The following is a 25,930-nucleotide window of genomic DNA, read 5'->3' as shown; positions in this document are numbered from 1 at the left end:
TTTGACGTGATCTACACATTACAATCATTTAAAAAAGTCCCAGCTCCCAACAAAAACTTCAACCTTTGAAGGCCTCTAACTCAGCCATTTTTAATTTTAGAAAAAAGTTTTTCCAATAAAAAATGCTTGTTTTGACGTGATCTACACATTACAATCATTTAAAAAAGTCCCAGCTCCCAACAAAAACTTCAACCTTTGAAGGCCTCTAACTCAGCCATTTTTAATTTTAGAAAAAGGTTTTCCAATAAAAAATGCTTGTTTTGACGTGATCTACACATTACAATCATTTAAAAAAGTCCCAGTTCCCTTTAAAAACATCTGTCTTTGAAGGCCTCTAACTCGGCCATTTTTAATTTCAGAGAAAAGTTTACTAAGAAAAAAGTGGTTATTTCATCAAAATCTTGAAAATTATTCGAAGTCTTTTGTAACCCCTGTTTTTTGCATAAAAAAAAACTAAGTCCCAAAATCCTTCTTGTCTGTTAGCTTTCGTGATTTTTCGTGATCAGCGCTGGAAGCCACCAGCAACATGCTGAGATGAGGCCATTTCGTGGCACTTTATACTTTCTTTGTTTTTGTTACATCATGTAATTTAATGTGTCTTGCTTGTGTTTACGAATAAAATTATTCTATCCTATTCTACATAAAAGCATTCGTTTTGATAGGAACGTGAAATCAACAAATAACTTTGAATATATTCTAGGTAAGATTCAAACAATTCATGCATTAATATACATATATTGGTGTTGTTCATGTATAGACCATCTAAAATTATCATAAAACCCTATTTGTGCAAGAACTATCAAGAATTATATCCCTCCCACTTAGTAATAACAATTATGTACATAGATGACATCAACATAGACTTGAAACAATCCCACCCAACAGTACATACTACCTAAATAAAGCAAAAAAAACCTATAACAATAAGGCATCAGTCAGTACACGCGTATAAGCAAGAGGCAACCGTATTACTAAGTCGTGCATCGATCATGTGTCTATTCGTTACCAACCGCCAGCCGGCCAACTATACTAGTCAGATATGAATCTCAGTAATAATGTAATAAACAATGCGCACGCCGACAACCTCATAACAGGTTTTGCATTCTTAGATAACTCGATTTTGTCACCAACCGAATACTTATTGCACATAAATGATTCGTGCAATATATTTTCTGATGGTTCGTGTGCCAATTCGCAGACGACACTTTCCTCTTGACCGCACACTGCGATATAAAAATAGCAAAAAATATCCCACAGAAAAACTTTAATATGTTAAGTATATACTTAGGATTAGTCATTAACTACGAAAAAATAAAAGTTATTTATATCCACTCCGCTCATAAAAAATGGCAAATAAAACCTAGGATCATCCAGTACCTACACCACGTTACTAGGAAAATATGCGATTGCGAACCCTTGGAGCAAGTGGATAAATATACATACCTTGGCCTTATAATAGGTAACACATTTAACAAGGGCCCACACATTAATTATGTCTGTAATAAACTGAGATCCATATTGTCCAATTTATCTCTTTTCAAGTATAAAATACCCTTTATTACCCGTAAAATGTTATATGTCATTAGCTGAATCTATTCTCTACAGCTGAAGTATTTACAGTACTCGTAGAACTTATAAAACTTCCTACCTAGATCGTATACATAAACTGCAGATAAGCGTGATAAAAACAAATGTACCTAACTGAATAAGGAAAATGTATAAAACAAAGCTATTTGACAACTGTAAAATAATTTATGTCTATTATAAGTTTAAAATGATGCTAATAGTATGTGATGAAATTGCTAATTTACCTAAGCTTAAAAAGCGGCCAAGTGCGAGTCGGACTCGCGCATGAAGGGTTCCGTACCATTTAAGACGTATTAAAAAAAAATCTACTTGCTAGATCTTGTTCAACATTTTACCACTTTGGACACACATTTTACCACTTTGGAACTGTCTCTCGCGCAAACTATTCAGTTTAGAAAAAAATGATGTTAGAAACCTAAATATCATTTTTGAAGACCTATCCATAGATACCCCACACGTATGGGTTTGATGAAATTTTTTTTTTTTTAATTTATTGACGTATTAAAAAAAACTATTCACTAGATCTCGTTCAAACCAATTTTCGGTGGAAGTTTGCATGGTAATGTATATCATATATTTTTTTTAGATTTTTCAATCTGTTATTTTAGAAGTTACAGGGGGGGGGACACACATTTTTTCACTTTGGAAGTGTCTCTCGCGCAAACTATTCAGTTTAGAAAAAAATGATATTAGAAACCTAAATATCATTTTTGAAGACCTATCCATAGATACCCCACACGTATGGGTTTGATGAAAAAAATTTTTTTTTTAAATTTTTATGACGTATTAAAAAAAAACTACTTACTAGATCTCGTTCGAACCAATTTTCGGTGGAAGTTTGCATGGCAATGTATAGCATATATTTTTTTTAGATTTTTCATTCTGTTATTTTGGAAGTTACAAGGGGGGGGACACACATTTTTTCACTTTGGAAGTGTCTCTCGCGCAAACTATTCAGTTTAGAAAAAAATGATATTAGAAACCTAAATATCATTTTTGAAGACCTATCCATAGATACCCCACACGTATGGGTTTGATGAAAAAAAAATTTTTTTTTAATTTTTATGACGTATTAAAAAAAATTACTTACTAGATCTCGTTCGAACCAATTTTCGGTGGAAGTTTGCATGGCAATGTATATCATATATTTTTTTTAGATTTTTCATTCTGTTATTTTAGAAGTTACGGGGGGGGGGACACACTTTTTACCACTTTGGAAGTGTCTCTCGCGCAAACTTTTCAGTTTAGAAAAAAATGATATTAGAAACCTCAATATCATTTTTAAAGACCTATCCATAGATACCCCACACGTATGAGTTTGATGAAAAAAGATTTTTTGAGTTTCAGTTCTAAGTATGGGGAACCCCCAAAATTTATTGTTTTTTTTCTATTTTTGTGTGAACATCATAATGCGGTTCATAGAATACATCTACTTACCAAGTTTGAATAGTATAGCTTTTATAGTTTCGGAAAAAAGTGGCTGTGACAGAATCGGACAGACAGACGGACATGACGAATCTATAAGGGTTCCGTTTTTTGCCATTTGGCTACGGAACCCTAAAAATGGATCTAGATCACTAAAATTAAGAAATATTAATATTACCACATTACAAGAATACCTCTGGAAAAATAATCTAGCACTTTAGGTTAGGTATCCGATACATTAAACTCATGGGCCTAACGATGTAATTTAAAATGTACTTAATAACACACACAAGACCAAACCAATTATTAAAAATGTGTTGTTTGTTATCAGGTACAGGTGCGCGCCCGAGTTGCTTACTCGTATCAACAACTCGCGTAAATTAAATTCTTGTACCTTATTCTTTCTTTGTTATTCAGATAGCTAAGAAACCGCAGTTTATACGAGCGATAATGGCGGCAGATTAATCGTACGCGGTTTTCGGTCGCTGCTTATGCAATGAAAAGTAGCATTGTGTTTTTAGATAAATAAATAAAATATATATTCATATAGTAGCCGAGGGTAATCGTAATAACCATGAGTTTACTTGTGACTTTTGAAGTATTACAGCTGACTGAAGATTTTTGAAGTTACTGTAAGTGAATTTCATATAGCACAATCGGATTAAGACCAACCTCGAAATCTCTAGAACAGTCATAAAATTTGGTATGTATTTAAATTAAAAGCCCCTTTTTCATGCTCACACCATTTGACATTTGGGGACCTCGAGGAATCGCAGCCATCTTGGAGAAATTCACGTTTCTAAATCTACATTCTTTATGAAAATATAGTGCAAGGCAACATTAAAGCTTATTACTACACAAAAAACCTTAAACCTTATAAAATATTTGTATTTAATAAACCAATGTTTAAAATTAAACTTCATAATTAAACTCTCTCTGCCGGATAAAGTTTCAAAGCCATTAAAATAAAAAGTTTTTTTTGACAGGAGCATGTAGGATATTTTTATGTACTTACGTAATAATCGTCTGTTTAACGCAATAAAATGGATCCTCATGAAAAATATGGACGTCTGACTGTAACACAATTAAAAGCACTTTTACGGGAACGCAAGGCATCCGTAAAAGGGGAAAAAAGACCTCATAGAAAGGTTAAGTATATTTGGCTATGTACTGTTTTCACTCCAAAATATTATGCGTAAAATATCATGGAAAATGTAAAATATCAACAACTTAATATTTTACACCAAAATAATAATTTTCAATTAAATCCAGCATTAAATGTCGATTATGAGGCACTAACAGAATTCGCCTGTGATGTAAATTCTTACAGAAATATCAATGCAGATTCAAAGCTCCCATCTCTGATCATGTCTAATATTAAAAAACTATTAAGAGTGGTACATAAATATGTCATTAAATTAATACGAAACTTATTTGATTGTGGTAACTCACATTTCCATTAACTATTGTGATAATTTATTTATTCAAAGAAAAAAGGTGGGGCAAACTCTAGTGGCGCCACCTAGTAGCAAAGTTTGGCAGCCGCCTTCCCCATTCCGCCACTCCACCACCACTGCCAAGGGCTCATCAGTGAATTTTTACTCTAAAGTACAATTTTGTAAATCCATATTTTGCATGTTGATGTTGTGTCGACTGAATACTGTGTCTTACTACTATATAAAATCTGATTGTTGCTTATTCAACCAAATGAATATTTTCTATTCTATTCTAACCTATAAGGGTTCCGTTTTTTCTTTTAAGGTATGGAACCCTATAAATTGACATATTGTTTCTATTCTAGCTTCTTGTAATGTATTTGTACTAAAAACTTTTGCATAAAAATAAAGGCTATTACTATTAGTGCTGAAAAATGTGTACCAACAACAAGAAGCCAATAACAATTGTTAAGTCAGGACAACTGCAGAAAAAGGAAGTGCGGTTGAAAGTTTGAGAACCGAGGTAAATAGCACATGCTATTTGTTATGTATTTATTACATTATGGATGGGCAAGCTTATGTGTACTTACAAGTAGACATAAGCTTGCCCATGGTGTTTAGATTATGTATAGATTAACAACCAGGATAGTTATAAAGTTTGTGGGACTGTATGACATAAACACATTACAAATGGTCAAGAGTAACTTGTGCAAATTGAAAAGACACTATCATCAAGAAACTGGAAAATCACTATGTAAATTTAACAAAACAATATGACAGTAATGTAGATCTTCTTTGTCAGGTTACACTCAGAGCAGTGTGTTCATGACAGAAGACAGGATTCTCCTCTTGCATGTGTTAAAAGAATTGTTGGCTTGGGATTTTACTTGGTCCGTCTCACACGCAGCGGAGTGTCCTGTTGATCCATTTCTATTGAAATGTACACCATTGAACAATTCCACTGACCCTTCCATGAACATACAGTATCTGAAGACACAGTCTGATGATAGAGCCTTCTTCACCTTCAGTTTTTCAAGTATGAAGACGTTTGTGCGGCGTTATTTCCAAGGCACTCGCCACATTCGTCTCCAACACAACATTTCAAATGCGCCTATTCTTAAACTCACTCGCTCCTTGACTTGCCATTTCTCGGCAAAACATGTCAATATAGAGACCGCACTATCTACGGGTAGTGTAGTTAGCATCGGTAAGGACATTGAACAGTAAGAGACAAACACAGATTTTCAGTATGTAAGACACAATAATGATGAACAACGGAAGCTACAATACAACGAACCGAAAAGATATCAATATTACTATAATGCAAGTAACTTTAGATTGCGAGATGTTATTGTATAAGAAACTAGTCAATCAAGCCATGAAATGAGAATGAGAGTCGAATGTCAACACCAGTCACCAAGGCAACACGTGAATTAAATACGAATTTTTATTTATTTACTTGGAGCATTGGCGACAGCCACCAGCTCAAGTGAGGTGACATTGAATTGACATAACAGTCTTCCACAGACAATCATGTGATTGTCTTCCTGTTATGTAACAGGGCTTTAACCGCGAAAATCGAAGTTGGTCAATTGCGGGCATTTTTCTCTGTCACTCTAACGACGTCTTACTGAGAGTAAAAGAAAAAGATCCCCGCAATTAGCGAATTTCTAATTGCTGGGTTCTTTATCTTTTTTGCGGTAGGCCCCCAGAACCCAGAATCCACAACACACTCAGGTAATATTCAGCCACACAATGCGCAGCCAGATAATTGATGTCCGCTTAAGCTTCTACAGACTGTACAACAAAATCCATACGATTATGTATTGCAGATCACATGCAATTATATTGTCTAATCAAATCAGGTTGTGCGGACGCAAACGCCAATTTGGCTCGCCGAATTCGACCGCAGATTATGACCGATATTACCGGTAAAATGGAGGTGCCGACGCCAGAATACCAGTTAGTGACGGTAGTATTCGGCTTGGTTGGGGACATTTTTTAATTTAGAGTGCTGAAATATGAGCATAAATCTAAAATTGATGAACGTGGACAAATTGGCGTTTACGTCCGCTTCAGCTGATTTGATCAGACTATTTAATCACACTGGCGAAAAATTGTTCCCGTCTGGACTGGCCTCTAAAGTCGTAACAGACTACCGCACTGGACGGTGACCTTGGTACGATCAAAATACCTCTTTCTCGCTTTAACTTATAGCTACAATAGCTACATTCTTAATACACGCACGGCGACCACCTTACACACTATCGATGTGCGGTGCGGTAATCTATAGACATTTTTAGGCAGTCCAGTTAAGCCATTTGAACAAATTAAAAAAATAACTATGACGTCTATGACTTGCTCTCACTGTTTGTATGGAGGTCACTGTCACTGTGTAAGTACGTACCTCGTACCTCAAGAAAAAAACGGTTGTAGCTGACATAGCTTGGCATTTAATTAATTTAATTTTCAGCGCTCAACTAAGTTATCACAAATCGCTAAAAATGTAACATAAATTAACATGATACATTTTAATTGAAAAGTGTGGTAAATACAAGTAACTAGTGTTGTCGATGAAGCCATTGCAACTACTAAAACTGTGCTTGGCTTCAAGCCCTGACCATTCGCAGTATTCATTAATTAGCATTTAATTCTAAAGGGGGTTACGCTACAGCTATCAGGTTAATATTATGAATATCCTGGAATTGTTCACCATTATGGGGCATTTTAACAGGGGTAGTATGAATAGGTCTGCAGTTGACTTATCGAGGTAATGAAAATATGAACATGAACTTAATGGACTTTCTTTCCTATTATGTAGTGTTGAATGTGGTGATGAATCTTTTGATTCGGTTTGACTGATTCAGGCATTGTGGAACTAGAATGAATTGCCTTCTTTCCTTCGGTTTTGTAATAATGTCTTGTCAATAGCTGCACAGTCTAGAAATATTTTATGTAGTTGTCTATTTGATTAGGGGTATTATGTGCAAAGCCCAGTCTCAGGGTGCACACAGCAGAAGGAAATGATGTTATGATAAACAAAAACTTTGTTGTCCTTTAGCACTGTTGTATTTCTATAATCCACTCATGTTATAGGTTGTGAATAGATACATCAACTTAAAATAACTTATAATATTATGAAAGTAAATCTAATTAGGTTGTACATCTATGGTCTGTGATATGGATGTGAATGAATGACAAGTAACAAGTTGCCCAAGTCAAAATATAAGTAAAGATGGCTGCATTTGAGAGCAAAGTGTGCCGCTGACTTTCCAAAAGGGTAGATAATTTGCAAGTAAAATATGTGCCTTTAATACAAATCCACATATATTATTATCATTTTCTGTTTTCGTTAGTTGGTTGTTCTGTCCAACATTGTTTTGATATGTATATGTATTAGTTGTCCTGGCTGGGCACAGATGGGAATAGTACATCATATGAATCATTCCCATCTGTTCCCGCTTGATTTTGGTGAGTCATATGGGGTGCGGACAATTGGGAATAAAACTTTGTATCCAGGTGCTTGATCAGTCTAAAATAATCCTCTTCCCCATCTTTAGAGTAGATACTCGGAGATCAGTCTAAAACCGTTCTCTATTATTTCCCATAAAGTTTTAAGTCATAATGTATTGTTTGTCTGCATTTTCATACTCATAATTTGGTTTTTCTCAGAAAAACGTAACTTTTCAGGATTGCCATGATACAAACCTAACTTATGATTAATGATACACATCACGTTATGAGTCACATTATGACTTTAAATAATTATGTCAAACAAAGGGATCCGGTCTAAAATTATACTTACAATGATGCCTGTTGTGGTGTGTTGCTGATTAAAATTGGTGGTAGAATTAAGCAACACGCGTCTTTAATAAGGAAAATATGGTTCTTTCTCATTCAATAAGCTATTATATCCCGAAATTCCTGAAACAAATTCTTACAAAAGTAATAACGCTGCAATTGTATGTTTAAAAGAAAAATCTAAACTCGCATATTGGTTTCAGGGCATTGTACTTGTGCTTTCAAGTCATTTGCATTGTTTTTATGGGAATGTTGTCAAATCAAATATAAATTATTAACAAGAAAATACAAGGAAAATCATAATTATGTCAACTAACTGACAGAGTTAACTAACATCTAAGTTTTCAGTGCCATAGTAGCTGTATCCGTATTAAAGGCTAATGACTTAGACTTAGTGTTATGTTGATGTTAGTTAAATCTGCCATTAATTTGACTTGACCGTTATTCGAAGCTTATTTAATTGAGATAGGCTGCACGTTTCCCGCCGGTTATTGCTATCTCTTTCTATACCCCTTCTACATTTCTCCCTCCACCTGGCAGTGGGGATGACTTTGGTTCATTCCCAGATTTCAATTTGTTCTTCATTGGCGTCTAGTTTCCCGCCGCGGTTGGTCGCGCTCTCAAAAATATTATACAGATATCAAGCGCGACGGTTAAAATTTCATTTTTACGGTATAGTATCTACATACTAATACCAAAATACATTAATAATTGTGTGCAACAATACACGTAAGTCCTTAACATTTTTAAAGTTGATATTCATGCAAAATATATCCGTAATTCTTTTCATTGATTCTACCCTCATGGGATATAAGTAATTATAAAGTAAAATTAAATACTGGGACTCTAAATATTTGCTGTGGAAAATGTACTTACCCTCCATTTTATAATGAAAATTGCTTAAACGGTTTTACCGTTCGTTCTTTGTTAATTGAATAGCATTTTAATACGGTCATTTGATTTAGAATCATGGACGATGCTAACGGAGAGTGTAGCAATGCTGGTTCTCAGGGAAAACCTACACGAAATCGTGACCGGTCGTCCAGTTCCAGTTCATCGAGTAGTAGTAGCAGTTCTGCTAGCTCCTGCAAATCAGGCCCGAGGCGAAAAGGTTAAGGAATATGATCAAAATCCTCACTTAGTCCAGGCAGATAGGGCTTTCGGTGCATTAACTTACTGTATGCTAAAACAGCAGGAGGCCTTACACGCAGCCGTGCAGGATGTGCTGGCTTGGGCCCAGGGAGGCACGGAAATTGTACACGAGGCGCTTCGTGAAAAACTTAAAGGTGTTTTTCTCAGTGGAGATTACTACAAGGTTTCTGAAGATTTTTTACAGGTTATATGTGGCCACAGAGCGGAAGTGATTCAAATGCGACGAAATGGAATCACAAAAAATGTCAGAGATAAGTTGGTTAAATGCGCTTTACGAAAGATTCCTCCATCAGGAACGTCACTGTTTAACGCTGAGGCTTTTACGGCTGCAATTGAAAAATATGGTGGTGTGCGTAAATGTTTCTGGCCATTACCTAAGACTCCTGCTTCGCAAGCAGGCCCTTCAAAGATGACAAGTGCTCCCTCGCAGGGTGCAGCACCTCGTAAAGTACTCTCGCAGGGTGCTCGATATAATCACGCACATGCTGGTGGCAGTAACTATGAGAATCATGGCTATACTGATGCAAACAATATCCCACCCTCGCGGGGTGGCTACCATCAACCGTACCCTTCGCAAGGGTATCAAAATGCGTACAATCTCGCTCGCTCTAATACAAGGCCAGTTCCTGGATCCTCCTTTCGAGACCGACAGCCAAGGGACTATCAGCAAAGAGCTCGAGGAGGACGTAAGCGCCCTTATTCCCCCGCGGGGCAGAGACAGAACAAGCGAAGGAGATATTGACTTGTTACAGTTCAGGGCCGGCCGTTTAGCAGACTATTACAATATGTGGAGAGAAGCGAATGCTCCAGACTTTCTGTTGCGAATAATAAAAGGGTATCGCATACCTTTCATACAGAAACCGCCACTGCTTTATCCGAGTCTTCATCAGAGCAGAGCAACTACGAGTGCCCACACTCGACCGAAATGACAGCTGTTATCAATCAAATGAAGACTCAAGGTATACTGGAAGTGGCAGAACCTTCACCCAGTTTTCTCTCCACAATGTTTCTAGTACCAAAAAGCGACGGCACTGCTCGCCCTATTTTCAACCTAAAGGCCCTGAACAAATTCGTATTGACAGAACGATTCAATTTATTAAACGTTCATCGCATACCGGACTTTCTTCAACCAAGAGATTGGTTGTGCAAAATAGACCTGTCACAGGCTTATTTCCATTTACCAGTTGCCCAAGCGCACAGAAGGTTCTTGCGTCTTATCTACAGGCAAGAATTACTAGAAATGACCTGCCTCCCATTCGGTTTAACCACAGCGCCAAAGGTATTTGCGTCAATAACCAACTGGATTGCTCAGTCGCTGAGAAAGAAGAATATACGATATATATTGTATACCTCGACGATTTCTTGATTGCCCACCAGGTCAAAGAGACTCTTGTCAACCACGTAGACATAGTCCTAACAAGACTAGAATCACTGGGATGGATAGTCAACTACGAAAAATCAGTCTTGAAACCTCAGACAGGTCTGGTGTATTTGGGTGTTTATTGGGACCCGTGGTCCAATCAGAAGTATCTGCCGAAAGACAAATTACCCAAGTTAGTCTCGCAGATACGTCAAATTTTAGACACCAACAAGACAAACCGGAAGGAGTTGGAGAAATTGGTGGGACTCCTAAACTTTGCGAGTTTCGTGGTTCACTTGGGAAGGTTAAACTATCGAGCCTTATTAAATCTCCTAAATCGGATTCCAGAAGTTTCGAAAAGGGTATATGCGATACCTCAAGATGCGAGGGACGATCTAGTGTGGTGGATGCACAATTGTCATTGCTCGTCTCAAATTCATGTGCCACCTCCGTCTCATTTTCTGACAACCGACGCATCAGATCTTGCGTGGGGAGCGCAACTAGACTATCAGTCTCTCTGGGGTCTCTGGACGAGTGCGGAAAAAGAGTTGCACTGCAATCAAAAGGAGATGCTTGCCATTCTAAACGTTTTGGAAGATCGTTGTCGGCTCCTGTCTCACTCGACGGTCCTAGTTCAGAGCGACAACAAGACTATTATAGCCTACCTCCGCAACCAGGGAGGAACGAGGTCGACACCTCTCTTACAGCTAACGTACAGAGTTTTCCAATTGCTGGAACAATATCAGATCCATCTAAGCCTGTTTTACTTACCAGGGAGGTACAACAGTCACGCGGATCATCTATCAAGATTGCGCGCACCTCCGGAATGGCATCTTCTTCCAGAAGGCACGGAGCGAGTATTTTCCAAGTGGGGAGTGCCAGTAATAGACCTGTTTGCTTCGGCGAGAGCTCATGTCGTAATCAACTATGTATCGATAGACCAAAACGACCACGAAGCCCTGTTTCACGATGCCTTTTCAAAGGTTTGGAATTTCGAACTGGCATGGATTTTTCCACCCCCGTATTTGATACCGAAAGTGCTGACTCACCTGAACCAAGCTTCAGGAACATTCCTATTGATAGTTCCTCGATGGCACCGTGTCTTCTGGCGTGCGGATCTCAAAGCTCGTGCCATAGCAGCTCCCTTTACACTAGGTCACCTAGACAAGATCCTTCTGGACGTGACCACAAATCTACCGCCTTCGAATGTCCACGAAATGACGCTAGAAGTCTGGAAGTGTGGGGGTGGTCGGAAAGTCTAACGGGCTGGAACTCGGCACAAATTGCCCTTCTTCAATCATCTTGGCGCGCCTCTACGCGCAAGACGTATAATACAGCTTGGAAAAAGTGGGTAACTTGGTCGACGCAGCATAAAGTAAATACTACACAGCCTTCGGGTCCAGAGGTTGCCAAATACTTATCAGACCTTTACTTGGTCGACAAATTATCTTACAAGACAATTCTTTTATATAAATCTGTAGTATCAACTCTGTGTAATACGGATTCTGCGGAAAGATTAAGTACTCATGTCCTTGTTAAGCATGTGCTAAAATCCATAGCTTTAAGAAATCCGATAGATAAAAAACCTCCAATTTGGAATGTGGAAGTCTTGATTGATTATCTTAGAAAATCAAAAATTAACCATGACAATATTTTTGAGGCTTGCAGAAGAACGGCATTGCTCCTCCTTCTCTGTACGGGCAGGAGAATACACGATCTTACATTGCTAAATATCGATTGTAATCACTGCATATTCACCGATAATTCTATAATTTTTTGGCCTATTTTCGGGTCTAAAACTGATTGTGCGGATTACAGACAATCAGGGTGGAAATTGCTTACTAATGAGACGTGTAAAAATCTTGACCCTGTTTTTTGGATTCAACAAACATTTTCGCTTTTAAAAAGTAGAAGAGAATCCGCCAATTGTAATAGCCTCTTTATTTCTCTCAGAGGTGATGTTAAAGCCGCATCGCGTGCTCTGATTGCAGGTTGGGTTAAATCTGTGTTTAGGGAGGCAGGCATAACGGCAACACCTGGGAGCATACGTGCTGCTGTAGCTTCTAAGAATTGGGTGGACAATTGTTCTGTAGAAGATATTCTGTCACGAGGTAATTGTCGTTCTGAAAATACGTTTAAAATTTTTTACAGACGCGAGGTTATGCCTGCGCCCACCTTGAATAATACCATGAATATATCAAATTTGTTTGCAGCAGTTGATTACTTATAATTCAGCTAGAATCAATCAATATTAGTTAGTCCTAAGGATATTCTGATTGATACCTATACATATTTATGACTACTTGTCTTGAGAAAAATTGTTTCAAATATTGTTGATTACTTTATCAACCTGTACGGTTTTTAAAATTGTATTAATCTAACATTAATTATGAAATACTAATTAGAAACGAAGTTCAGGTAGCAGTACCTGTGCAAATCGTGTTTAAGAGAACAGGGTCTTACTTCCATTGCTATATGTATTCCAATATTTCAGATTTCCATATGGTATTTATCGATTTAAATTACTTTACCAAAGCTGTACTATGTATATTGTGAACCCCTAATGAAAACTGATGTACGATCATCTTCTTGTTCATTTTGAAACAATCTAGCATATATATTTACATCCCACAAGTGAACTGGTATACATTTTATACATTCTATGTCACATTGGCATCTTAAGTCCTCCACCAGGCGATAACAAACATGTCTCAATTAAATAAGCTTCGAATAACGGTCAAGTCAAATTAATAGACGCGTTTTACCTACCATTAAAACGCATATTAATTTACTTACCTTATTCGAAGCTTATGAGTAAACTCTGCCTGGTTTAATTTCGATCCAATGAAGAACAAATTGAAATCTGGGAATGAACCAAAGTCATCCCCACTGCCAGGTGGAGGGAGAAATGTAGAAGGGGTATAGAAAGAGATAGCAATAACCGGCGGGAAACGTGCAGCCTATCTCAATTAAATAAGCTTCGAATAAGGTAAGTAAATTAATATGCGTTTTAATGGTAGGTAAAACGCGTCTATTTGTTAACTCTTTTTGAATTCCATGGCCAATGTGACGTAAAACCAATGGACGGTTTTTTAAGGAAGGAATGGAGAATGACTAATGAAGTTATGAATGATGCTAACACAAAAAAATAGTTTAGATTTTTACTATAACGAATACAATCAGGCGTTACTTTGCGGAAATCGATATGACTGGTTTCAGTCGCCGGACTTTGGACCGTCAACATCTCCTGAGGATGCCTCTAAGAGAGGCGAAACACGTGTCGAGTTTTGCACTTTCGGTGGTTTACATTAATTGCATGTAAAAATACGCTAGTAAGTATAACGGGTTAGCACTGATTGACTAGCACGTTATCTTTTCGCAGATTAGCAAAGTAATATTTTGTGTTTTAATTAATAGTTTAGGGCTACTATTTTTTGTCGACCGTCTCTGAATTGTTGTGGGCTTTGTATGTACGAGTATAGATGCAGCGTCCGACCAAATCCTGTCACCTGTTGCTTTATTCAGCCTAGTGGATGTCAGCCCTTCGTACTCGGTGTCTGGGTAAGGGGGAGCTAATTTTTTTTTAAATCTTATTCATAAGTATAGGTACTCGATCAACTCATCTTCGAGGTTTCCTTTATAGTTGTTAGAGTTTCTAGGCACAGTTTTTTTTAGGCACGCCTCTGCTTAAATGAACTGCCCAAGCCATCTTTTTGCTTGGATACAAGGAAACAAGTGAATGAGCTTGCCAAATATCCTAATGAATGATTATAGATGCATAATTTAATGTTCTAATCTTACTAAGTAACTAATCTTTTTTTGGTGATATTAACAAACTAAAAGACAAAGTCAAAGAAACTGTTTTTTTTTTGCTTGTACGTTTCACCTTTGCGATTTGCACGATTTGAATTTTCAAACTTTTTTAAAATTCTTGTATAAAAGGATAAGCTTCCTTCCATTCTTTAATTAGTCTTGGCAGGGCCCGAGCTACCAGTGTTTAGAGCTACCAGTGCAGAGAGAGGAACCGATGCGCCGTGTCCAAGATTACCGTCCTCTGCATCTGACCCTCGATCCAGCCACTTAGCGAAAGTCTTTGTAGGTGTTGCTCAAGACTCTTCGCTATCTATGAGTAATCGTCGTTAGCAAGATGAGAACAACCGGAGATGATATGCCTGAGTGACGGCTGCTCCGGGACGGCGGCATGCCCGACACATGTCGACCTACCGTCTCTCAGGCTATGTCTCCATTAGTTATTCATGATAACTTCGTCCGCAATTGCATAGGCTAAACTTGATTCTATACCTGTGGTAGCGCTTTGGCAAAAGTAAAATGCTATTAGCTGCTGCCATTTTTAGACAGTGCCTATCATGTATGCGGCATGTTTAGCATATTCGTTTTTTCTTTGGTAAAGCTCAAACTCATTAATTTTGTCTTTATTTTTACAATAGGACAAGTCTTCCTCTAACGACATTTCGTCAAATATGAATGACCACATTTTCTTTTACTAGTTCTAACTTCCAGTGTGTATTTACAAAGAAAATTCTATGATTTCAAACTGAATAAAAAAAAAACACTTCAGTATGTTTTTATTTGTTTAGTTTATATAAAAAAATTGTAAGGTATTTTAATTTCATAATATTGTATAAAAAGGCTCTTTTAATTGCGTCAAAAACTTGTGGACAGATACTAGACTTAACCTTTAGTCCTGCAACCATTTTGCTTTGTGTTGATCACAACGGCAGTATAAATGTTTTATACTGGAATCTTTAGTAACTTGTGCTTATGGCTTTGTTTCATAAATTTCATAATAGATAATGCTATAAGTTCGTCAAAGAAAATCGACACAGCGGTAATATATTCGGTTGGTGCTTCGAGCGCCGCGTTACAAGTTAACGTGTGCTTTGAGCTGTGTGTACGAGTAAAGACGTAGGGTACCGCATCCTGCCGTCTGTTGCTTCTTTCAGCCTGGTGAATATTTGCACTTCGTATGAAGCGTTAAGCCATGGATGACCTAAAAATATAAATTTACAGTGTACCTACATTACATCCACGTCATTGAGTCGATGAAATGTCTTCCAAAGTTTTCTTCATAGTAGTAAACCCACAAAAAAGCGCCTTCGTTGCATCAGCTCGAGCTGACCACCTAGTGTCCGACAACATTTTCAATACAGGAACTATCGATGAGTAGAAGCAGAAAAAAGGTGTATGTAGAAGCAGAAAAAAGGTGTATATATTTTCAATAAAATCGAAAAAGATCGATGCTTCAGTACAGCAATCTGCTGCACACTTAGCAACCAAATTTAATGAGCGCGCAAGACACGGAATAAATTCTGCATACTTATTTATTTGCCTAATACGTGCTTGTACGCCGCTGTATTTACCACTCATATTGCTGGCGTTGTCATAGCTTTGCCCACGACAATCTTTGATACCAATGCCACTCTCATTAAAAAAAAAAGCTTTCAGCGAGTTGTTCACCAGTATGGCCTTCCATGTCCAAGAACTTAACAAATCTTTCCACTGGTCCAGATGGTAGAACATAGCGCACTATTAGGGTAAGTTGATCTACATGGGATATATCTGGAGTAGAATCCAATGACACTGAATACTTAATTTCACAAATAATTTGATCCAGCATGCTTGATGCTATTAGATGAATAAACTCCTCACATGTTGTTTTCGACAAATATGACGTATGCCCTTTTCCTTTATTGTCATGACTTTGAATATGTTGTGCCATAAAATCATTAAATTTGGCGATTAGTTCTAATAAATCCAAATAATTGTCATTATGGGGTGTACCAACTGTTTCATCACTGCCCCGAAAAGCAAGTCCTCGTTCTGCTAAAAACTTTACAACTTCAACAATTCGTTTTAAAAATAGCCGCCAATATGTTTGCTCAGGCAATTTGATTATCAACACGCGCTTTCTTGTTTTTTAAGTTTAACAGTGAAATTAAAGCTTGTGTATGCTGATTGCTTCCTTCATGTCTTGACAAAAAAAATCTTCCAGTCATCTAATCCATCATTCGTAAACCGTGATGACGAACTATCTGAATCAGTCAATTTGCAAACAAAACAGAAAAGTCGTCCTTTGCTTTCCGAATAACACAAACAATCTCTGACGTGAGATTGGTTCGTCAGTTTATGTTTATAGGTAAAAAACTACTTTTGGCAGAAGCGTTATTTTCTTTTTCATACATTTTACTACTACTTCCTTTTGCAATCCAATAATCTTTATCAAAGTTACTCGGCCATTCGCCAATATCGTTGGAGTACATTTTACTTTCGTTTTGAATTTGGGTTGGAAATGCTGTGATATTAGAATGTGCTTTCGTGTAATAATATGCTTTCGACTGCTTTTTGACTTGAACATGACGGCTATAGATCGAGAGGACTTGCAGTGATATTAAGTTCTGGTATAGAAGAAATTCGTGCCTATTGACATACAGTATTTTTTATAGTTGTAGATCCATCGGTAACAGGTATAGTTTCAGTTTCAATGTCTGTAGATTCAACGGGCTTACTTTGAACGTTATAAAACTCGGACAGAATGCGGATTTTTGATATAACAGCTTCGTGCTTTTTTCCCTTTTCATCTTTTGCCTTACGCTTTGCACTTCCTGAAGCGTAGTCTCGGCCCGTATCGCTTGATCTGCTGCTCATATTACTTAAAATCAATTATTAAAATTAATGTTCAGAATAATCAAAATCTAAGAGGTATTTCACGAGAAAAAACCGACCGTCTTTAACAAATCACATAGACTCTAAAAAATATTTAGGTAAGTACATATTACGAAATATTCTAGATATTCGAACATATTTAAAAAAACTGTTCTGAATAAAATCATTTTATGATTATATCTTTTTTCTGTTTATTTTTTATTTTCAAGAGTATGCATGTGAATACGCCAATATTTTAATAGTAATATGTAAGTAATTTTACCTATTACAAAGTAAATGTATTAGCAAAAACCGAAATGGCGCTTACTGTCTTTGTTGGTCTGACAAAAATCAAATCTACGACCTGATCCACCCGTATACAGTATAAGTATCATAAGTATGTATATCCCTTCTTAAGAAATAACATAATAAATACTTTATCCACTTTCCATAAAAATGGAGTCACGGACATCAAAGCAGATAATAAAAAGAATCACAATTGTTATTTTATAACTACTCAGAGTGAAAACTAATAATAATTTCTTATTTTAACTTAAAAATATCTTACCTTATGCACAGTTATTATTGTTGAATACTTTTCTCTTCTTGATTAGGGGAGACCGGGGTCAATTGAAACGTTTTCCGAAAAAACGGCCGTAGTGCCTACATTTTCTATCAATACTGGTTTGTGAAAGGTTTCGACTATAGCTAGATTATCTGGCTTTAAAGTTGTTATGTTGATTTTGATCCATAGGTATCAGATAGGGAATCACAAGTGCTTTAGAAATCCCCGAAAATTGTTTCATTTGACCCTGGTTACGGGTCAATTGAAACAATGAATGGGGTCTATTGAAAGACCTAGAAAAAAAATGTTTATTTATTGTAATAATCATTTAAATTTATTTTTTTAGTCTTGATTACATCACATAATCTCAGTCTTTGATTAGAGCACAGTAAGAGGTAGTTTCTACCATCAACTTAACGAAAAAAGCTAGCATTTATTGCTACTAACCGAACAAAACTTTCATAAGTAATAAGATCAACTATTTCTAATCTATAAATGTAATCAACATTCAATAAAGGAAGAGCAACCCTTATTATACATTTTTACCATTAATTAAACGAAGAAAAAAACGTAGCAATTATTGTTTTAACTTAACACAACATTCATATGACACTTATTATCTTAAATCAATAAGATCAACTATTACTAACAAATGTAACAGAGAGCAACGATTATAACAGATCTTAAAAAATATACTTGGTAAAATCAGTCAGAGTCACATTTGTGACAGAAATAATTGAGGTCTCCAGGTGTGCAAGCCTCATGTGCCCACATCTTACACCCCGAACACTGCACCCAGTTTTCTCCTGGTCTGCTTGTCCCAAAACTTTCCGTGCAAACAAGGCAAATGCAGTTATCTGATTCATCTTCAGAAGAAGTCAATTCTTTAGTTTGCTTAGATTTTTTACCCTTTCCTTTATTTTTTTTACTCAAGTTCTTTGCCTGTTTTTTCTGATTTTTCTTTTCTGATTCTTTCCTAATTTCTTCTTTTTCGGGAGTGTCCGTGTAGATGGTCGACTTCCTCTTTCTCCTACCACCTGTCAGGTATTGACCCAGCAACGTCATGGTGAATATTTAAAATCGTAGAAAAATAACAACAAGAATTACTATACAAACAGAAAGTTAAATAGTATTAACGTACTACCAATAGATATTGACTAACATACAAAACAAAAACATCAAAAATACTTACTTTTGGCCCGGAAAAGTAATACACTAGCGTAGTAACGTCCGACGGTCACAGAGCCGCGGCAAGCACTGTTCCACAGGTTCTGACACGAACGCAGATCCATCCCCCCTCGGGGGCCGCCCCGCTATCGCCTCTTGTTTCGTAGTTATTGCACTTGTTTCTATTGACCCCAGTCTCCCCTACGTAAGAATACTGTTCTATTTAGTATATTTTAAGAGATAACGGAATACTTTAAAAATCTGTTGCAGTGCTATATTATATATGTAAGAAAACAATACTCAACACAATTACGAAACTTTTCTCAAGTGGTTCATATCAAAAGTACTATTATTATCATCCAAACGTAAATATTGATCATTCCTTATAGATTGGTAGTCAATATACCCTTTTCAAATCGGTCGGGTTATTACGAGTAGCACGGTGAAAATATTAGGGAATTCCCAGTTTTGTTTAGCAGTATTGCCATATTGCGTGTAGTGCGGTGCGAAACATGGTTTTTGGTATGACCAGCAGATAGAAAAATAAAATTATAATTGATCATTTTGATGCAAATATTTAATAGACCCATAATAATATGGTGATTATACGATGGTAGAAGATCTTCAAGAAGCTTTTCGAAACAGTCAAAGTAGTTAACTCGAAGAGAGGGAAAATAGATAACGCCAAGAAGAAGTTTTGTGTGAGAGAAGCCTAGGCTTTGCGGCGTCAGAAAAACTGATTGAGACATGGTAGGAATAGAAAATGGGATATGCGAACGGATATATATTGCAATCCCACCTCCTCCTCTATACGCACGATCATTCCTTACCAAGCGGAATCCTGGTAAGGAATGGGATATAGCAGGTAAACACGGATTTGACCAAGATTCGGACACTAGAATGACGTCAATTTTACTATACTCAAAAGTCATGAAAAAATCAGTAGTGGGCGGGAATGCTACCACACAATCCAGTGTTGATAGTTGATTTGAGCGTCTCCCACTGGTAAGAAATGTGGTAGTATTTTGAACTGTTACAACACAATCCAGTCTTGATAGTTGATTTGAGCGTCTCCCACTGGTAAGAAATGTGGTAGTATTTTGAACTGCTACCACACAATCCAGTCTTGATAGTTGATTTGAGCGTCTCCCACTGGTAAGAAATGTGGTAGTATTTTGAACTGCTACCACACAACCCAGTCTTGATAGTTGATTTGAGCGTCTCCCACTGGTAAGAAATGTGGTAGTATTTTGAACTGCTACCACACAATCCAGTCTTGATAGTTGATTTGAGCGTCTCCCACTATCTCTTCCACTTCATCGTTTAAATCGTCCCACATTACAATTAATGGGTAAATATGTCAATCGTCGTGGTGTCATCGATATATAATCGCTTTAACAATATAGCTACTTCCGCTCTAAATGTGTGTAATGGCATGGGAAGCAATCTATTAGTCAGAGTATGCTTCTGGCACGCTTTTATCAACTTGATTTTACATCCTTGATAAAAAGATTTCATTTCATCGCTCGAATCGCTCTCATGGCAGTTGTTTTTCCCTTCTCCCCATCGTCTTGTTTTAACAGTGCTTTTGCTGTTGCCATCGGTTGTGCTGGTGGCGATTGCGAAGTGGAGCTGCTGCAGCCACCGTCACCGCTTGTGGTGGTGGACAACCAGCACTGGCAGCAAGTGGTAATGGTATTGTTGTCGGCTGGGGAAGATATAATAAAAATATTGTTATTATTTATATTAAAAGTAAGCAAGTCTTCCTAATTTAGAACATTGCGGATCCATTGTTATAGACTATAATTTCAACGCAATATTCATTGCGACACTGTAGTGGGAATGTGGTAAAATGAGTGTGTACATACTGGACTGGATGGCGATTTCGATACCTCCCTCGCGGGAGGTATGAGTGACTGCTACCGCCATTCGGCTGCGGCGGCTGTCGCGGTGTAATAGCTGAACATACTCTTTAAAAGCATAAAGTCAGTGAAAGGGTTGGGGGCGTGGTTTCCCCTTCCCTCCCCCTCCTCTCTCGGGGGATTAGTTCCTATACTCTACTACTGAGCTGCTTACGTGAATTGGTAAGCAGCTCTGGCAGTCGATTGTTTTATTTTTCTGCAATGATACCTTGAGGTATAAAACTGTACCTTCATTTTTCCTAAAATTGCTCCAGTTTTTGTTTTTATTTCTTCTAATTTAGACAATCCTGAAACAAGATCATCTTGTTTCATTTGGACAATCCTGTGAAGTCGATGGGAGAGAATGAATGTTGGGACTTTTATTTTCTTTGTTAACATGTTTGCTCAGCAAATTGGACAGAAGTAATGATTTGAAAGTATAAATGAAACCATCCGCTTTTGGATTTTTTTGCATTCGCATTTCCGTAATTGACAACATTTCATTTTTATTAAACCTGAAATTTCAGATATAACTATTTCGAAAGAATTTTGCTTCCTGAACACTGTACAGTGTGTCTGATCAGCGGTGTCGGAGCTTTTAAGGATGTATATTACAATCAATTTTATCGACAAATCACCATGCTAATTTTTTTTTTTTGGTTCAACGGTAATTAAATGGCGGCTATTATTTATTTTCATAGAGCTGAATACGGGTGCACGTGGTATTTCTGTCATTATCTGTCTGCTATCGGTCCTACGAATGCAGAAAAAATCTGGTTAGTTAGTTCATTAATCATTATATGAGCAATCTTATTAAGCTATTATTAGCTTAATAAGATTGCTCATACTCAACTATTTTAATAATAGGGCCAAAAAAGAAGGTAAGAATTCTTTGAATTATATCAAATAATCGACAACCCTAATTAAGAGTGTCGTTTTAGAGCTCCTGTAATTACTAAAATGCTTAAGGTAGAACTTAATCCTGATGTTGATTTTTAACATACTGTACAGTCACGTCTGAAAATATTGGTACGAAAAATGTGCCAGAAATATGTATACACTACCTTCCATCACCCTTCATTTAATCGGACAGCCAACGACCTACGCTCTCGCTCAACATCGAAATCATCACTCAGGTCGTCAGTTACCCAGGGGACATCATAGAGTGTCACTAACGGTACAGTCGGATAACTTTTTCTACCAGCCTTAAAAATCATCACCTCGCTCTTTTTGACATTATACCTGAGTCCATGGGCCACAGCATAGGATTCACATATTTTTATCAGCCTTCTCATTGCGTCGATTGAAGGGCCGAGCAGCACCATGTCATCAGCGTAACTAAAATTGTTGGCGGCAACTCCGTCAATGTGATATCCGGCATAGGTACTGCTCAGCTCCTCGATGAGTTGGTTGACATACAAATTAAACAATTTGGGGGAAGACAGCCCACCCTGTCTCACCCCACACATTAAATTATAGTTACACGAAATTGTGTTACCCCATCTTACAACATTATTTTGATGTAAATACCAGTATTTAAACAAAGCTATTACTTCCCTAGGTACACTTGTTTCATTTCGTAACTTGGCCTTGGATACAAGGTCGAATGCCTTTGATAAATCCAGGAACACACCATAAATCGGTGTATTCCTAGTGGTGTAGTAGCCGCATTTGTAGGACCGATAACAGACAGATAATTACAGAAATACCACGTGCACCCGTATTCAACTCTTTGAAAATTAGAAATTGCCGCCATTTAATAATTACCGTTTGTGTTTATGTGTTTATCGATAAAATTGATTGTACTATTCGTCCTTAAATTCGCTCAGACATCAGTGACAACCCACTGTATTAAGTAATATTGCTTAATACAAAAATACAAAAGAATAAAATAAATGTTGTGATTTTACCAATTCTACGGCAGAATAGGTGAAAAGCCATTGCCATTCATCACGAGAAAAAAAATAGCTGACATAATATTGGATTTGACATTGTTTATTAAATACGACGCATTGATTGGAATTTAAAACAAAGAGAAATCTATTTACACTATCAAGTTCCTATCCAATAATCGTTTTAATACTGATAAAGCCGTATGAATCGATGAAATATACTCCTCCAAAGTATACCAAATATTGTTTCGTTCCTTACCTACTGCAAAATAATTCGTCAAAGATATCGGACAAAAATGTAATTACATTACATTCATTCGTTAGTGTTTATCCATCGGTCCGTCATATCCGTATGAAAGCCTGGAGGTATGTATTAGTATATATAAATCGACTTAGAAATCTGATCTTTTATCAAGAATTGTTTTAATAATAATAAAATTAAATTATTAAGTCATGGTTTTTTTTCTAGCGTAGAACTGGAGTTATGCCATTTTAGAATAAGTACACTTCAAAAAATATAATAAATTAAATACAAGCCCTAGTGAAAAAAAAACAAGCTATCAGCGTATTCCTGGTTTCAATTAAAATGTCGACTCAATAAAATTATAGCGCCAGAAATATGAAATGTTGTCAATTGAAAGCCCTTCCAAAAAAGTTTTCCTATGGGTTATTTATGTTTCGTGGGTTCACGGAAAATTCGTCAAACAATATATTCATATTCGAGATAAACTTCTTTATTTAAGAGACAACTATAACGCCTAGATAAAGTTTAATGGCATCCATTCAATTTCAGCGTATGCTTACATCAATTTTCAGGCGATGCATCAATTATCTCAATTCCACTCTGCTTTTCACCCTCTTATGATATAATTTTCGGAATAAAAAGTATCCTATATCCTTCTCCGGGACTCCAACGATCTCTATACCAAATTTTAACTAAATCGGTTCAGAAGGTTTTAGCATGAACAGGCAACAGACAGACAGACAGACACACTTTCGCATTTATAATATTAAGTATAAATTAGTCTGGCTGTACATATTTTTCCCCGTCAATTGGTGCTTGCGTATGGATACTGAGCTCACAACCTCAATGGCATCATCTTCAGTATTGTGACGTCTAGGAATCGCTGTAACAACCAATCTTCTCTGTTGATCATTTTGATTTTTGTAGTATACCTAGATCAAAATGCACTTCATAGAGATATCGGTTCTTTAATTCTTCGGGTGTCAAAGTTGTGAGTTTTATTTTGCCAAAAAACAATATTTGTTTGAACCTTGTTTATAATAGGTATTGTGACGTCTAGGAATCGCTGTAACAACCAATCTTCTCTGTTGATCATTTTGATTTTTGTAGCATACCTAGATCAAAATGCACTACATAGAGATATCAGTTCTTTAATTCTTCGGGTGTCAAAGTTGTGAGTTTTATGTTGCCAAAAAACAATATTTGAACCTTGTTTATGATAGGTATTGTGACGTCTAGGAATCGCTGTAATAACCAATTTTCTCTGTTGATCATTTTGATTTTTGAAGCATACCTAGATCAAAATGCACTTCATAGAGATATCGGTTCTTTAATTCTTCGGGTGTCAAAGTTGTGAGTTTTATTTTGCCAAAAAACAATATTTGTTTGAACCTTGTTTATGATAGGTATTGTGACGTCTAGGAATCGCTGTAACGACCAATCTTCTCTGTTGATCATTCTGATTTTTGTAGCATACCTAGATCAAAATGCACTTCATAGAGATATCGGTTCTTTAATTCTTCGGGTGTCAAAGTTGTGAGTTTTATGTTGCCAAAAAACAATATTTGTTTGAACCTTGTTTGTGATAGGTATCCATTCATCAAGGCTGAAATTGTATCTTCTTCATTTGCCATGCCCTAACGGACGTCGGCGACCACCTTTGCCATCTCTCTCCTGCTCTTAGCAATTTTTGCCAATATGCGTTGTTTTAGGCTACGTTCAGATGAACGCGCGGTGCCGCGCGGTTTGCTCAGCGCGCGGTTCAAGATCGTAACAAATGTATGTTGCTGTACACATGAGCGCGCGGCGCCGCGCGGCACCGCGCGCACCACCGTGTACCGCGCGCAAGTTCTTGTCCCGCGCGGCGCCGCGCGGGACACGAACTACAGTCCTGCCTCGACCTGTTCAGATGACCCGCGCGGTTTGAGGCGGTTGGACGCACGGAGCGACGTACAAAATGGAGGAGGAAATATGTCTCGATTTACTTATTGACGAAATCCCTTTCAACGCAACTATACAAAAAGTCAAAGGATGCAATTGACATCCTAAAATAGTTGAAAAATCGATCTGCGTGCAATCTCAGTATAGGATATAAAGTCACAAACAGGCTTAAACTAAGTCTATGACTTAGAACAGGGTGCACCCAGTATCGTCTTTGCTTTCGACGACGACGTCGCTGTCTGCGGTGTAAAATCCATAAGCAAATTGCCTGCTCCACTTCCATCCTGGCTGAATGTTCACGATAGACTGCCGCGCGCAAGCCGCCGTCATGTGAACAGCTCACCCGCGCGTTCATCTGAACGTAGCCTAAGTCCGTGAAATTGTATACCAGTTAAAATTATATGCGTCTCTAGCAACCAGAGCAATCAAAATTACGACAATCTTTACGTCAAACATTTTGAAGATAAAGAGTTAGCTTCAAAATTCAAAGGGCAATTGATGCCTCGGGAGCTGTAGTTCAAGCTTATATCGGATGTACTTGCATCGAAGTATGCAAGTACATTCGAAAATGGGTTGTTTATCCACTGCAAAGTTCACTTTCTGGTTAATTAAACAACATTGATTTTGATTGCAAGGCTTTGATCACACCAAGTCTCTAATCATTGCAACAGTTATGTGATTTGTCATATTGTTGACCATCTTTATGATATTAGATAATAGGGGCGTGCGAATAGTTCGATTCGATTCGCTTCGAATTATCGAATATTCGCACACCCCTAATAGAGTCAGAAATACT

The 25,930-nt window shown here is 37.2% G+C and overlaps 1 protein-coding gene and 1 long non-coding RNA gene across 2 annotated transcripts; one reads left to right on the top strand and one right to left on the bottom strand.

Moving 5' to 3' along the window:
- Positions 1–719: 719 nt before the first annotated feature.
- LOC133524758 (uncharacterized) lies at positions 720–3,795 on the bottom strand. The gene is made up of 2 exons (XR_009800425.1): positions 3,144–3,795; positions 720–1,816 (listed from the first exon to the last, which is right to left on the bottom strand). It is a non-coding gene; the product is annotated as an uncharacterized LOC133524758 (long non-coding RNA).
- A 6,115-nt stretch (positions 3,796–9,910) lies between these two features.
- On the top strand, positions 9,911–25,650 carry LOC133525326 (uncharacterized). The gene is made up of 6 exons (XM_061861614.1): positions 9,911–10,087; positions 10,779–10,954; positions 11,110–12,872; positions 14,244–14,322; positions 24,906–25,124; positions 25,548–25,650. Exons 1-6 carry the CDS (start codon positions 9,911–9,913, stop codon positions 25,648–25,650), a joined length of 2,517 nt encoding a protein of 838 aa, XP_061717598.1.
- Positions 25,651–25,930: the final 280 nt, after the last annotated feature.

Source organism: Cydia pomonella, chromosome 14, assembly GCF_033807575.1.
Source record: "Cydia pomonella isolate Wapato2018A chromosome 14, ilCydPomo1, whole genome shotgun sequence".
NCBI lineage: Eukaryota > Metazoa > Arthropoda > Insecta > Lepidoptera > Tortricidae > Cydia > Cydia pomonella.
The sequence above is the reverse complement of the archived record's forward strand: the minus strand, read 5'-3'. Positions and strand labels throughout refer to the sequence as shown.